The sequence below is a fragment of the Eurypyga helias genome, unplaced genomic scaffold, assembly GCF_000690775.1.
Source record: "Eurypyga helias isolate BGI_N326 unplaced genomic scaffold, ASM69077v1 scaffold10692, whole genome shotgun sequence".
In the NCBI taxonomy this organism is placed as follows: Eukaryota; Metazoa; Chordata; class Aves; order Eurypygiformes; family Eurypygidae; genus Eurypyga; species Eurypyga helias.
In genome coordinates this window covers 25,752-40,389 of record NW_010237835.1, presented here as the reverse complement: position 1 = coordinate 40,389, position 14,638 = coordinate 25,752, and the positions used below count along the sequence as shown (strand labels likewise).

The 14,638-nt window shown below is 36.0% G+C and overlaps 1 protein-coding gene across 1 annotated transcript in view; it reads right to left on the bottom strand.

Annotated features, from left to right (window-relative positions):
* LOC104506607 (isoprenoid synthase domain-containing protein-like) overlaps positions 1 to 14,638 on the bottom strand; it is a gene marked incomplete at its 5' end in the record, with an annotated part of 75,417 nt that overhangs the window by 41,466 nt on the left and 19,313 nt on the right. The window contains 3 exons of the mRNA XM_010147611.1: positions 3,659 to 3,787; positions 8,430 to 8,522; positions 9,162 to 9,251. Coding sequence (XP_010145913.1) covers positions 3,659 to 3,787; positions 8,430 to 8,522; positions 9,162 to 9,251 — 312 coding nt within the window. The remainder of the gene's footprint in view (positions 1 to 3,658; positions 3,788 to 8,429; positions 8,523 to 9,161; positions 9,252 to 14,638) is intronic.

Genomic DNA, 14,638 nt, shown 5'->3' with positions numbered 1-14,638 from the left:
GCTGTCAGTGAATAGCTCCTTTACTTAATCAAATAGCGGTTTCAGAGGCAAAAGAATTTGAGGCCACCTTACCCTAAGCAAACCTTAGCATGTATTTGCTATTCTGACAGGACATTCTGTCAGTGCTTCTCTGAAGTAGGATCATTTCAAATGAATATGTCTTTAACCAAGATATATTAGTATTATTTTCATATTTTAAAGTTTTCTGTGGCTTCCTATGTCCATCCATGCATGCTTTATTTTGGATGATAATTGTTCTTTTTTATTTTCTGTGAAAACTAACAAAGTTATTACTGAAACTTCTAGACCAAGATTTTATTATTGCAACCTTCACAAGCTTCTGAATTTGCACTTCTGTATTAAGAAATACTGCTTATATTTTGATCCAATCATTGTATCAACATCAGTAACTTGGTATTCCATTCATGATGTTTATGAGAGAAGTAACTATTTGTCTACAAGCCGTGATCATGCACTCATTTAGAGCAAATGGAAGGTACAAAGAAGGTGATTTATAAAGCACATTAAAGCCTTTTCCTTTAATTTTCCTGATTAGCTTCTGGAAGTATCAAATATTCACAGTATTTGAATTCTTTCTAAATACCAAATAAACACTGCATTTAGAAAATGAAAACTGATGCTTTTTCTTAGGCTACTTTCAAAAATGTACTCCTAGGTTCCAAAAGCATTTAACTTCCATTTGCAAAATATAAAAAACAATTATATATCTCAAAAAATATTTATGTCAACAAATTTACTTTTCTAATGCAGAATCTTAAAGTGTGCCCCCATATTCTTTTCTACCAACATATCATTACAGCAATTTAATCATATAACCCTTCTAAGCATGAAATAATTTCACCATGGTCATAGGTCTCAACAAATTTTTCGTCCCTTACATTCTACCCCTGGTTTTGAATCAGTAAAAGTGTGTATATCAACCATGCATGTCTGGCAGTGATGAACTAAGCTGTCAGCTAGAGGGAAGCTCCGTGAAATAATCTCTCATCACTTTTCCTGAAATAAACTATAGCTTTCGGGGACTTCTGGAAAGTGATACTACCAGTTATTGCAACAACAGTCTGAGTATCCTGCATTACAGAAACAGGTGCTTTTGTGTTTCCACTTCCTCTGGACCCTGCATCATGCCTGTATGAAATGCATCTTTCCATCCTCAAGCACAGAATCCACCTATGGGTTTACCTATTGGCTAATGGGTTGTACTAAAAGTAAAATACCATGGTAAGTCTCAAATCATGCTTTGAAATTAACAAAAAAAAAAAATCAATAAAAACCCACAAACCACACTGTTTTGAAGATGTCTTTCCTCTTAAATTGCTTTTTTTTCTCCACAGTGCCCCCCTCTCACTCTCCCCAGACAAACAATAAAGTTTGGGTTATGCGATTTCCTGATTTATAGGTTTTTCCATAGGTCCTCACCTAGAAACAATTATGTTCTTTGTAGATCTCCAGACAAAAGAAAACTTGATACATACATCATATATAAACACATGATCTGTATAACCTACTTGGTAGTCACTATCAAAACACTGACAATCAGGAACTCAGGACTACATCCCCATCTTTGTGAGCAGGACGCATTTTAAAGCCATTTTAAAACAAAATAACTAGAAGTAATTTATTCACTTTGCAAAATGTTTTAGTCTATATAATACTTTTCCCATGCTAATAAATGATGACTTTCTGCTGGCAGTGACTTACGTAAGGATTCTAGCTTTTCATTTTCAAAAGACTGAAGCAGTGTCTGCTGCAATTCTTACCAAGGACCAGATCAGATCTCCTCCTATCACCTCTCCTACAGGTGATTCTGCCCCTGTACTCTGCTCTGGTGAGACCCCACCTGGAGTACTGCGTCCAGCTGTGGAGCCCTCAATATCAGAAGGATATTGACCACTTGGAGCGAGTCCAGAGGAGGGCCACAAAGATGATCAGAGGGCTGGAGCACCTCTCCCATGATGAAAGGCTGCAAGAATTGGGCTTGTTCAGCCTGGAGAAGAGGAGGCTCCGAGGAGACCTCATTGCAGCTTTCCAGTATCTGAAGGGGGCCTACAAGAGTACTGGGAGAGGACTTTTTACAAGAGCCTGCAGTGATAGGACAAGGGGTAATGGGTATAAATTGAAAACAGGGAGGTTTAGATTAGATATCAGGAAGAAATTCTTCACAGAGAGAGTGGTGGGGCACTGGAACAGGTTGCCGAGAGAAGCTGTGGATGCCCCATCCCTGGCTGTCTTCAAGGCCAGGCTAGATGTGGCTTGGAGCAACCTGGTCTAGTGCAAGGTGTCCCTGCCCATGGCAGGGGGGTTGGAACTAGATGATCTTTAAGGTCCCTTCCAACCCAAACCATTCTGTGATTCTATGATTCTATTGTTCTTATATATGTTTTAGTGATAAAATGTTTTGCTGCCACGTTCACAAAAATCCTCTAATCCTTAAGATACAAGTTTTTCCTTTTTTCCAGTTAGCTTTATTAACTCTTTTTATCAACATACATATATTTGTTCCATTGTCATACAAAATCATATATACACCCTATGAAATTCACAAGGAAAAAAAATCTTACTAGCGCTAAAACAGTATTTGCAATGTTAACTTTTACCATGACAATGTGCTTGTATGACCTGTTAATGCTACATTTCAACAGTTATTCAAATTATTTTTACCAAATGAAGCCAGAACTCACCCTGGAAAAAATAGGGTTTGTAGTACCAGAAAAGAGATTGAAAGTAGTTGTATATCCTTGTACATTGGACAAACTAATGTCATATAACAACAATGTTCACATATAAAATACGTTGGCATCAGAAATCTGTAGAAGCATACACCAATAGGTACTGATGCTCATAGTTCTTAATAAAGCCAACAGCATTTTGGGGGGAAAATCAAGTCTTTGACTTGAAAAAGATATATAACTACAGCCATGTGTGACCAGTTATACACAGACCCAAACACCTAACTCCATCTAAAAAAATTCAACTGGGATTACAGCTAACCTTCTTTAGTAAAATTGCCATTGAATATCTAACTTCCTTCTTCCTTTAAGAAAGTTATGAAGCTGCAAATACTGTATCTGCACTGGAGACAAGGCAGCCCGCTTTTCTGATTGGCAGGACAAATTTCCCAGGAAAAATTGTTTATTTGAAATGGCTTTTGAGTACCACAAGATGTTGGAGTGCTAACCCTCTTTGACTCCAGCTGAGGCAATTCGCTGCTATGTTAGACATCGACACTTGGTTTCACCACCTACATGCCATAACCTTTCTGTCACCTCAGTACCAAACACTGGTTTGATATGGAATATAAAATGCTGCAGAACCCCTGATCAAATGGACTTTTACTATTCTTCACTTTTTTACTTCTGCAAAAAGGGTGTTTCAAAGCAGGAAAGCAAAAATCCAAAAAGGCCCTGACATTTTCACATGCTTCTAAAAAAATGTTTACCATTTATTCCTCTCTAATCAAAATGCTTACATTTTTGCGTATAACTTTTTTTTCAACAAGAACAGGCAAGAATTTTCCCAGCAAGAGCATTTCATGTCATATTTATATCCCTTTGATTTTGTTTTAAATTAAGATTCTCTCATTAATCATATAAATCATAAAAGTAGATCATTTGCACATAGAAAGAGAATTACATACCTTACATTGGATAAGGAGACCATAAACCAAAATATTTTTCTTTTTCACTTCCCTTGCAAATTTCTTGATTCTAGTTAATTCTTCCATCTCAGTGCTGAAAGAAACATGTTCTGAAATATCCAAGTGTACCTGCAAAGGCACAAATATGAAAAAAAAACCCACTTTTTTGAATTGTGTTACTTTAGACTGCCAGTTTTTAATATCTCATTTTTATGTAATAAAGCACATATAAAAATACAGGACAACTAAGTTTTTTCTTAGTTAGCTTCTATTACTATTGAATTCCACCACATTCATATTTAAGTGACATGAAAATTATTTCTATTCAAAGCACAGTGAAACCAATACACCAGAACACATCAGAACACAATGTTCTAACTGCATATTAAAAATACTTCATTAAATCAGAAAACAACATTGTTTGCTAAGCTCTAATGTAAATTTCACAGATTTTTTTTTTTTTTTTACTATCAGGTTACTAGAGAAAGAAAAATATTTTCTTAAGCATCTTAAAGGTTTTCAAACTGGAACTATATTCTTTAAACATTTATTTTTAATTTCTTACCTTTTCAGTACAGCATATCAGTTGCCTAAATTGGTTTAATTTCATGACAACACTTCAAGTTTAAGAAGATAGGGATAAGACTGTCTTGAGCTCTTGGACATGGAAAGGCAGGTCTCATACCCAGCAGGGATGCTGCACAAACATTGTGGGTATTACAGGACCTGAGCTGGCATCTTCCTTCAGGAAGGTATCAACTAGCTTGGGGCTCTCTGAACCCCTTCTCAAGGCTTACATGTTTCCGCAGTTCAATTAGTTTATTTCATGAAGTTTCTATTAACTGTAGAAATCAAAATTAAGGATGAGGCTTTGTATATATACAGTTTAAGCATCTATTAATAGCAGAAATACATTTTCCCTTAAAAGAAACTATTTTTCTGGTTGAATGACTCCATCTATATAAAACTTATCCATAAGTACTATAGAGAGGCAGAAGTAAAGAGATAGCCCTAAAGATCTTTGCTTGGAAAAATTATTTCAAGTTCTCTTTATACCTTATGTTCAATTTATCTTGAGACATAATAGGCTTTTACTCAGTTTTCCTTACAACACTTTTTAAAAAGCTGTTTACCATCTAAATGCATATTCACGAGGAACAAAGCTGTTGTCTTCTACTACACAGACAGATTAATTTTCAAGCACCCATTGTTTTGTTATGTTTTACCCAAAACAATGCTAAGTTCTCCTCATTTATTGTGACTAGAACAGGCTGCCCAGAGAAGCTGTGGATGCCCCATCCCTGGATGTCTTCAAGGCCAGGCTGGATGAGGCTTGGAGCAACCTGGTCTAGCGGAAGGTGTCCCTGCCCATGGCAGGGGGGTTGGAACTAGATGGTCTTTAAGGTCCCTTCCAACCCTAACCATTCTATGATTCTAAGTTTTAAAACCTGTTATTTTGAGAGACCACGACCTAACACTTATTTATCATTTTTCTGTTCCACTGCATTAAAAACAGATTTTCCTGAAATTTACTTTTGTAACATAAAGCAAACACTGGCAACTAGAGTTGAAGTACTAGCATTCCTTTCTTAATAACCATAAGTAATAACAAAATAAAAATCACATGTCTTCAGTTAGATACTCGCATCTACAAACGTGAACACATATTACTCAGAAAAGTAATGTCAGTTTAAGAATATAGTTCTTCTGGTTACAGCAGAGTTGGAGAGAATAGTGGTTTGATGCAGATAAAAATTTGCATGAAGTTTACCTCTATGTTTCCTATTTCTCCTGACATTCCCTTTCCTGCTGTGTCCAGATATATTAGTCAAATTGATGCTTCAGCTTACAGATGCCACCAAAAAAACTCAGGTCAGGCACCAGGATAAAGGATAGATTGATATTTGTGGCAATTTATAGGAGGGAATAAGGACTTAAGTCATCACATCCAGTGCAAGCTCATCCTGTTACTGGGATAATTCTCCCCTGACTGGTTAAATTGACTATCTGGCACAATAACACCACCTGTCATTTTTACAGTCAAAGAAGCTGAACCTTAGAAGGAAAATAAAAAGGAAAGAAAGGAAATAGAAGGAAAATCAAATTGATTCTCTTACTTATCAGATTGTTATGAAAAGGTAACACATGTCCTGAAATCAAAGAATAGACAAGAACTTCCTAATTACACAGAGGTCTACATTAGACTGCTCCTGATTATGAGGTTAGAATGCAGTTAGCTGCTTTCCTCATTCAGCCTTTCAATTCTTCACTGCCAGGAACAGTTTCAGAGCAGAAAAGTGTGTTTACCATACAGCAAGTACCTAAAACATATTCATTTAAATATCATCGTATTGCTTAAATTTCTGAGTAACATTTGCCTGAGATATATTAAGATGCCCTTTTACATCAAAAGAGAAGTGTCTGACAGGACTTTTCATTAACAAGGCATTCAGGTTCTATGTTAATGGAGTATATAACAGAATAAAGCTGAGGAGAATCCCACTTGTAAGCCTTAGTGAAGAGGACACCCGACATTGGATTTAATTAATGACTGCTGAAGGAAATTGCTATCCCCCAGTCATACCATCTGTAATGAGTTTTAGGGATCAGAAGTTTAAAGAACTTAAATAGTTCCTAGTGATTAATATGAGACAATGATTTGTTTAGCTAATTCTTTAGTCATTTAGAACATACTTTCCAGTCCTTCTAATGTTTCCCCTCTTGTATTTCTAAAAGACAGTGTGGTAAATCCATAAAATCTGAATGTGTAGCATAAAAATGCCTTTTTAGAGTTACAGTACTTTATTCTTTGAAGACACTTTTAAGAAATATATGTGCGTCTGTTTTAAATGTTAGCAACTGCCTCCACCTAGTTATAAGACTTTTCTCCCACTGTTCATTTTCGGGAAGTTTAAAGTAGTTGTCAGGAACAACTGATGGATCTGGAGTATAGTGAAGGGATTAAATGTATCATTTTCTCCTACGGCTATTTTAAAAGATGTTCATAGAAATAACTGTGCCTGCAGGAGGCTGCTCAAGCAAGTACACCGCCATTCAAATGGCGCTGTTACACAATGACTTCAAGATCTGGTATCTTAGGGGCAAAATCCAAGTTTCACAATGAGCTTGTGTAAGCATTATTAGCATTCATACCTATTTCTCAGGAAATATTAAGTCCAGAATATTTATAGCTACAATTATTAAAACAAATCTCTCTTATTCCATGTGTCACACTAAAAAAAGCCATGTAATTAAAAGTCCAGGGTAGAAATTAGCTAGGAGTCGGGCACAAAATAAGAATGCTCTTAACACTGTAACATTATCTAGTTGATTAATAATCCTAACTTTATGTGCACACTCCCAAATTTAACAGAGAAAGAATTTTTTTAATATTCTTGCTAAAGGGCTAATGAGAACATTCTCAGTCCAGAAAAGACCATTCTGCACATCCAGTAGCCTCAGAATTGGAGGTGTATCATTACTCTGATTATAGGCAACAGAATCGGAGGTGCATCATTACTCTGATTATCAAAGACAGAAATAATTTATCTTTAAAATACAGTAAAAGTAAAGCTCTACTCTGGGCTTCCTCAGAAATAGGGTCAAGAAAAAAAGATGGCCTGGAAATAAAGTGCTAAATATTGATGTTCGTGGAATCACAGCAGCTCATTCAAGACAACAGCATACAATAGGTAAGGATATAACTTTTTGTTTTCGTAAAGGTAAATGATCTTCATGAGATCTCATTCATTTGTTAGATCAGTAATGAAATGCCATTACTTAAATTTCAGATTAGGCCTAAATCTGAGCAGTAAACACACAGTTTTACCCTCCAGATCACTACGCAACACACTTCCGAAACCATTCAGGCCTCATTTAAAATAACTATTTATTCCTTTTTCAAGAGCTTCATATATGGAATTATTCCTTAAAATCACAACATATTCCCTTGCATTATTGCTGGAGAGTATAATAAATACATTCCAGAGACACACTGCTTGGTGACATACGGCATTAATGACATTCATTCCACCCATTACTTCTCATCCCTACCTATTAAGCCAGAAAACATGACAGAATTCATTAGACCTGGTTACACTGCACAGAGACTTTCAAATCTACTCAAGTTTTCTCCTTTTTAACAGTCTGAGTAAAATAAAAGCCATGTACACCTTCAGCTGTCATCCACATGAACTGTTAAATTACTCTGGCAGCAATATGTAAATAATGAGAATTTCAGCCAAAACTACACTTTAAAACTTTTGCCACATACCTTAATAGATTCTTCAGTCTTACAACATCTCATTAAGTAATGTATGTATTAAAGTTCTATTGCAAAGTACTTCAAAGCTAATTTTTAATATTTGGACCAGAAAAACTACACTTTAAATTTTTTTAATAAACCACACAGCATTGAAAAAAAATAAAGCGCCTTAATTTTGTTTCAACTGAGTGTTCAAGTAGAGCACATCATTTGCAGCACCCCTAGCAAAGATGGAGTGCAACAACGAAGCAGGAGTTAACAGTTCAATATGACAAGCCACAATGAGTCTTTTTCATAAATCTATAGCTAATAAATTGTCATTTAATGTTGGTTTATTTCTTGATAGCGTGCAGTACATTTGCTGAAAAGAAAATTATGCTCTTTACAGTCCAATTTATAGTTCAAATTTACAATTTTATTCAGAGCTAGCAGCAGTTTAAACCTAGTCTACCTTTTAAAACATATTTCACTAGAGGCTTTCTTGAGTAACTTACAGGAGTTACCTACCGAAATAAGGACAACTGGATATAAGAGAGGAATATTTGATTTTTCCAACATATCCACTAGTTGCTGGGTTTCCTGAATGGCATACTTTTTATCCTAAATGAAAATAAACGTTTGTAATTACTGAAAACGTCGAACAATTTTATAAAAATGGAGTTCAAATATCTGCTATTTACCAAAAAAAGATACATCACTTTATTGGGTTTGGGGGGTTTTGCTTGGTTGCTTGTGTTTAATATATCTGTAATGCTATTGTCTGCTAAAGTTATAACTGTTTGAAAAAAAATTGAGATCTTGATTGGTGTCAGATATGGTTCATCTAAAACCTTCCTGTTCCTATACAGGGACCCAAATACAGACTGCATGGCATGTGTGTGCCCAAAAAAGGGAAACACTAATATAGACCACAGTAGCAATGCAGTTAGATGACTCCAGAAATTACAGACCTCTTGATACAATTCATGTCAATACAATATTTATGAAAGGAAGCTTTAAACTTCAGTTGCATCCCTCTTACTCAAGTATTCATGTCTGGTTTACCAACATACTCACTGAAATGCAGAACCCACAAGAGAAAGAACAGACCAGTATCTATAAGATCTACTTTGGTGCACATCAGAAACACCAAACATCAGAATGGATGAACCAAGAAGACAGAAATAACAAACAACTTACTATACAAAAAATGTAATAAGTTTAAGTGCAAAACTAAAAGCATGCATCCTTACTACTTACATTTACGCAAATAAAATTGTAGCACTGTCCTGAAAAGCTGTTTTGTAGATGGCTATCGGTTTTGCTTAGAGATATTGATATAGCTTCAACCTGATTAGGGAAAAAAAAAAGTTATTACTATGTCATAAATTTGACTTCAGCCTTCTTATTTTCTAAAGCTTTCACTATTGGAAGAGTGGCGGAGTTTGTTCATTCAAATGATTTAAAACTGACAATTACTATTTCCACTCTGAGAATTAAAAATTGCTCAAATTTTTAGGTGACTCAACAGCCAACCATGGAGTCCAACACCCTGCAGAGTTTCCTGCAAGTTTTTGCTGAAGCATACTGCTAGGGGAAGCCATCCAGAAATGGCCTGGGAAGTATCAGACGCTAGCGGTGCTGCCTGGGGTAGGATGTCCAACTGGTCCCAAAGGTTAAAACTGTTAGTAGGATCAAGACGACCTAATGATTTCAGGACTCCAAAGCTGAGAAAATCTCAGTTATATTCAAATACATATATTCTATCTTCATGGAACTGAAAATAAAATTAAGTATATATGAAAGACCAGGTGCACAGGTATTCTAGGATTCTGCATATAACAAGACTAATTTAGAATTTCCCAGGTAGTGGAAGGGGAATTTGTTCCCTAAAAGAAGATAATGCTTTGAAGCCAACAAAATAAACTTGAAAATAAGGCCCCCAAAAAAAAAAATCTTCTGGTTGCTTCCATTAAGCTAGCAAACCTCACTGTTCCAAACCTCTCAAACGAGCTTTATTTCTGCCCAGAAGTCATATTATATATAGCAGCAACCAACAGAAGCAACACACTGCTATGTGGCCTCAGAATGTCATGTAATCCACAATCCAACAGAAGTACCAAATACATGTGAACAGGCTTTCAGCTATTATCTGAAGTTGTATTTGTTTATTTTTGCAAAACATGGGGAGCTAACTTGTTTGCAAAGGAAGGTGGTTTGAAACCCAAAAGTTTATATTCATGCACTAAAGATTTTAGAAATATTTTGGGCTGAAAATCTGGTAACACAGCCCCAAATGGTTGACATATAATATTTTAAGGAGATTATTTTCCTAAAAAAAAATAAAATAATAATAAAAAAAATAATAATAAAAATCACAGAAGCCAAGAATTACTTAAAATACTTGAAAAATGCAATACTCCAGAGCTCTCCTGGCTTGAACTTCTGCAGAAGTAAAATCAGAAATCCTCAGTACAGTTTTACAAAGTTGCACATATTTAGACGAAGAGGAGCATACGGCATGCCAGAGTCTTTCTAGAAGGTAAATGGAACATGACTCAAGGGAGAAGGCCTACTTTTTTCTTTTTAACTTGAGATATTACAGTACAAGCTGCTTAAGTATTCCTGAACATTTAAAAATTAATTTAGCGTATCAGAGTTTTGATTTAACTTAAACAATTTTATAAAGCATTACACTGAGCCTTTGTTTTACAGATGTATTATCCAGCAAAGATTACATCAGATTTCTCTCCTGGAAAAGTAAGCACAGATGCCTAACTAGAGGCTTCAATACACCAACAATTAAAGGAAATTAATTCTAATTCTATTTGGCATGTTAGTATCCTATGCAAACTTTTTTTTTTTAATTAAAATTAATATTAATCAAAGTCATCAGCTACTTGAGAAAGCAAAAATTACCTAAAAATACCACCTTAGTAAAAAAGTATGTATCACAGTGTTTCAGTGTTTAAATAGAAAAAGGTATATGGATCTGCCTAACCACCTCTGGTCATTGTAGCTATTGATATTCAGCTAGCTTAAAGAAGCAGAGATGGTAAGTTTTAATGAAAATGAATAGGAATAATCTATGTTTTCTTTAATGTCTTTCTACTTATCACATGCCCTGTGCTCAAGTTTCAACTTTATTCAACATCTACTGTCATAAAACAAAAAAATAGTACCGAGACATTGTGAATCTGTAAAAGTTAGTTAAATTACATCAGAATTTAAAATCATAATTGATACCAATCCAGCAGACAAACAATGCAATGATTAAGAAATCAGTGAATTTCTACTAGTGAAACTCTAGTTCCTCTCCTAATTAAAAACAATCAAGTATTTTGATATAATGCTCTTGGATATTTATCCAGTCACAAAAATAACACACAACTTCACCCATATATATTTCATGTGACAGGAGCATCTTGTCACTGAATAAGCAGGAGTACATAATTTCTAGTCATAGAAGAAAATACTTTAAGCCCACATTAAGGTTTCCTTCCTTCAAGAGACAGGGCTAACTAACAAACTTAAGGAAAGACTCAACTTACGTCTTTCACAGTAAAACCTTCTGGAAAACATTCTTTTATTAGTTATACACTTTACAGTAACACTGATTAAAATACTTAAAGTACTTTGCAAGCAAAAACTGTTGCCTAATTTTTTATTTAAGGAAAGCTTTTATTTTCATTTTCCTTATACCATCAGTTAAAATTTTAGGTCTTCTTCGTTTGTTAGTGGCATCCTTATTTTATTGAAGCCTCTATCAGAACTCTCTAACAAAATTTCATTTTAATTCTTCTTTAAGGATGCATCTAGAAGTTAACAAATATCTTAAAAGTACATATGGCTGCTACTAAAAATTAGTGCATCAAAACTATCTAAAATTTTAAAGTATTAACCATAGTTAGTTTAAATTTCAGATATGTACTATACTGAATGATTCCCAAATAGTGTCTTATTCAGATCAATTACCCTCCAGGTAGCCCTTTGAAAAGGCCCAGCTTTCACCATGATACATTTAACTTGCTTAAAATAATTATCACATTCTACAAAGTCAAATCTCTGTCACAAGGTTACTGTGCTTCACTTGAGAAATTATAGGCCAGTGGATATATTCTAAGATGCTTCATATGTAAAAGGAAACGTATATTGGTAAGCTTAAAAATTAGATTTTAGAGATGTTATTGTTTAAAAAGAAGACATTCAATACATAAATATTAGTTTTTCTAGATTTTCAGTCTAAGGATTCATAACATTAATGACTGAGGATGTTTTGGGGAAATACAGAAGGCTTGATGTAGTTCTCTGGCAGGTGTCACTTTGCTAAACTTCTCTAACACCTTCAAAACATTTCTGCAATCAACCTCATTATGAGGAAAGACAACATGGATCCAAAAAAGAGAACAGTGCTAGAAATGATAAACTAAATAAGCTGTTTTAATAGAGCCATCAAAAAAACCCCAAAACAGTCCCATATTAGCAGGAATCCCTTCATTTTATGCCCTCATTACTTCGTTTGTGGTCATTTTATGTATGTTTCATGCAAATACACCACAGTTCAGGTGCCTGACCAACCCAACAATTAACTGATTTTGCAATTAAAATTTGCAAATATGTTATAGATTTTAAGTAGTTTTGGTGCCAATCTGATTTGAGGTTGCTAAGAAGTTTGTTGATCAAACATAAGGCATTCTTTGACTTTTCTTACTGTCTTGGAAGTGTTTTGCATGGTATGATTGAAGTGGCTATGTGCAAACATAAGATATAGATACAAACACAGATATAGATACAGATAAGTCCACGCTTAAAGAACTACTTTTTCCTTATGAGTGATGTCTTCCTAGTAATGGTAGAATAGTTTAAATACAGAGAAAAAAGGAAAGGTAGCAACGGACCTGGTATCAATGAAATGGTAACATACTTTTGTTCCATTATACAGTCATTCAGACAAGAAAAGTTCTTACCCAACTCTGCTGATTTTTTGCACTTTTAAATATAGATATTTAATAGATATAAAGCATGACTTTTCATGTGAAATATAACTCTTTCCAAACACAAAATTCTAAGTACAACATAAAATAACATTTCTAGATATAAAATAGCAATGCTGTTTACTACAGAAGAACATCCTACTATTAAGTAAGCACACAATGCAGAATACCAACAGACATGAATAAAACCATTACAGAAGTAACATTATCCAGATCAGGAAATCTGTATTTTTGAACAGCTATTCCCCACATTTTTGTCTGGGTAATAAAAAGATGTGATACCACCACATAACATGTCATCTACCTGGACTTGTGCAAAGAGTTTCACATCATCCTGTATGACATCCTTGTCTCTAAATTGGAGAGGCATGGATTTGATGGATGAACCACTTGGTAGATAAAGAACTGGCTGGCTGGTCACACTCAGGGTTGTCATCAAGAGCTCAGTGTCTGAGTGGAGACCAGTGACGAGCAGTGTTTCTCAGGGGTCAGTACTGGGACCGGTGTTGTTTAGCAACGTTGTCAGTGACACGGATGATGGCACTGAGTGCACCCTCAGCAAGTTTACCAAGCTGTGTGTTGCGGTTGACACACTGGAGGGAAGGGATGCCATCCAGAGGGACCTGGACAGGCTGGAGTGGTGGGCCTGTGCCAACCTCAGGAAGATCTACAAGGCCAAGTGGAAGGTCCTGCATCTGGGTCGGGGCAATCCCAAGCACAAGTACAGTCTGGGCAGAGAATGGATCGAGAGCAGCCCTGAGGAGAAGGATTTGGGGGTGAAGGTGAATGGAAAGCTGGACATGAGCCAACAGTGTGTACTGGCAGCCCAGAAAGCCAGCCCTATCCTGGGCTCTACCCAGAAGAGAGGCAGGCCAGCAGGTCGAAGGAGGGGATTCTCCCCCTCTACTCTGCTCTTGTGAGACCCCACCTGGAGTGTTGCATCCAGCTCTAGGACTCACAGCATAAGAAGGATATAGACCAGTTGGAGTGAGTCCAGAGGAGGCCACAAAGATGCTCAGAGGGCTGGAGCACCTCTGCTATGATGAAAGGCTGCAAGAATTGGTCTTGTTCAGCCTGGAGAAGAGAAGGCCCCGGGGAGACCTCATTGCAGCCTTCCAGTACCTGAAGGGGGCCTACAAGGAAGCTGGGGGGGAGACTTTTTACAAAGGCAAGTAGAGTCAGGACAAGGGGGAATGCATTCACATTGAAAGTGGGGAGATTTAGATTGGATATCAGGAAGAAGTTCTTCACAGAGAGGGTGGTGAAGTACTGGAACAGGTTGCCCAGAGAAAATGTGGATGCCCCATCCCTGGAAGTGTCCAAGGCCAGGCTGGATGAGGCTTTGAGCAACCTGGTCTAGTGGAGGGGGTCCCTGCCCATAGCAGGGGGGTGGAACTAGATGATCTTTAAGGTCCCTTCTGCCCTAAACCATTCTATGATTCTACATAATTAAGAGTCACCCCAAAATCAGTCAAGATTTAAGCAATTACCAAATGTTTATCACCTTGGGGAAAATAAAAATATGTGATAGTTCTATTAGTAGGAATAATAAAAAAGATACTTAAATGCCAGTAGAAAATTGCAATAATATCCTCGAACAAAGGCTTCAATGAGCATTCACTGTGAGTGAAATGTACCCCTATCTCTCAGCTAAAAGACTGATCAGTTTGACTTCGCACTCATAGCTCTGCAGAAATACAATTTACTCTTTAATTGGTTCAGACTTTAATTCAGACTTCAAAG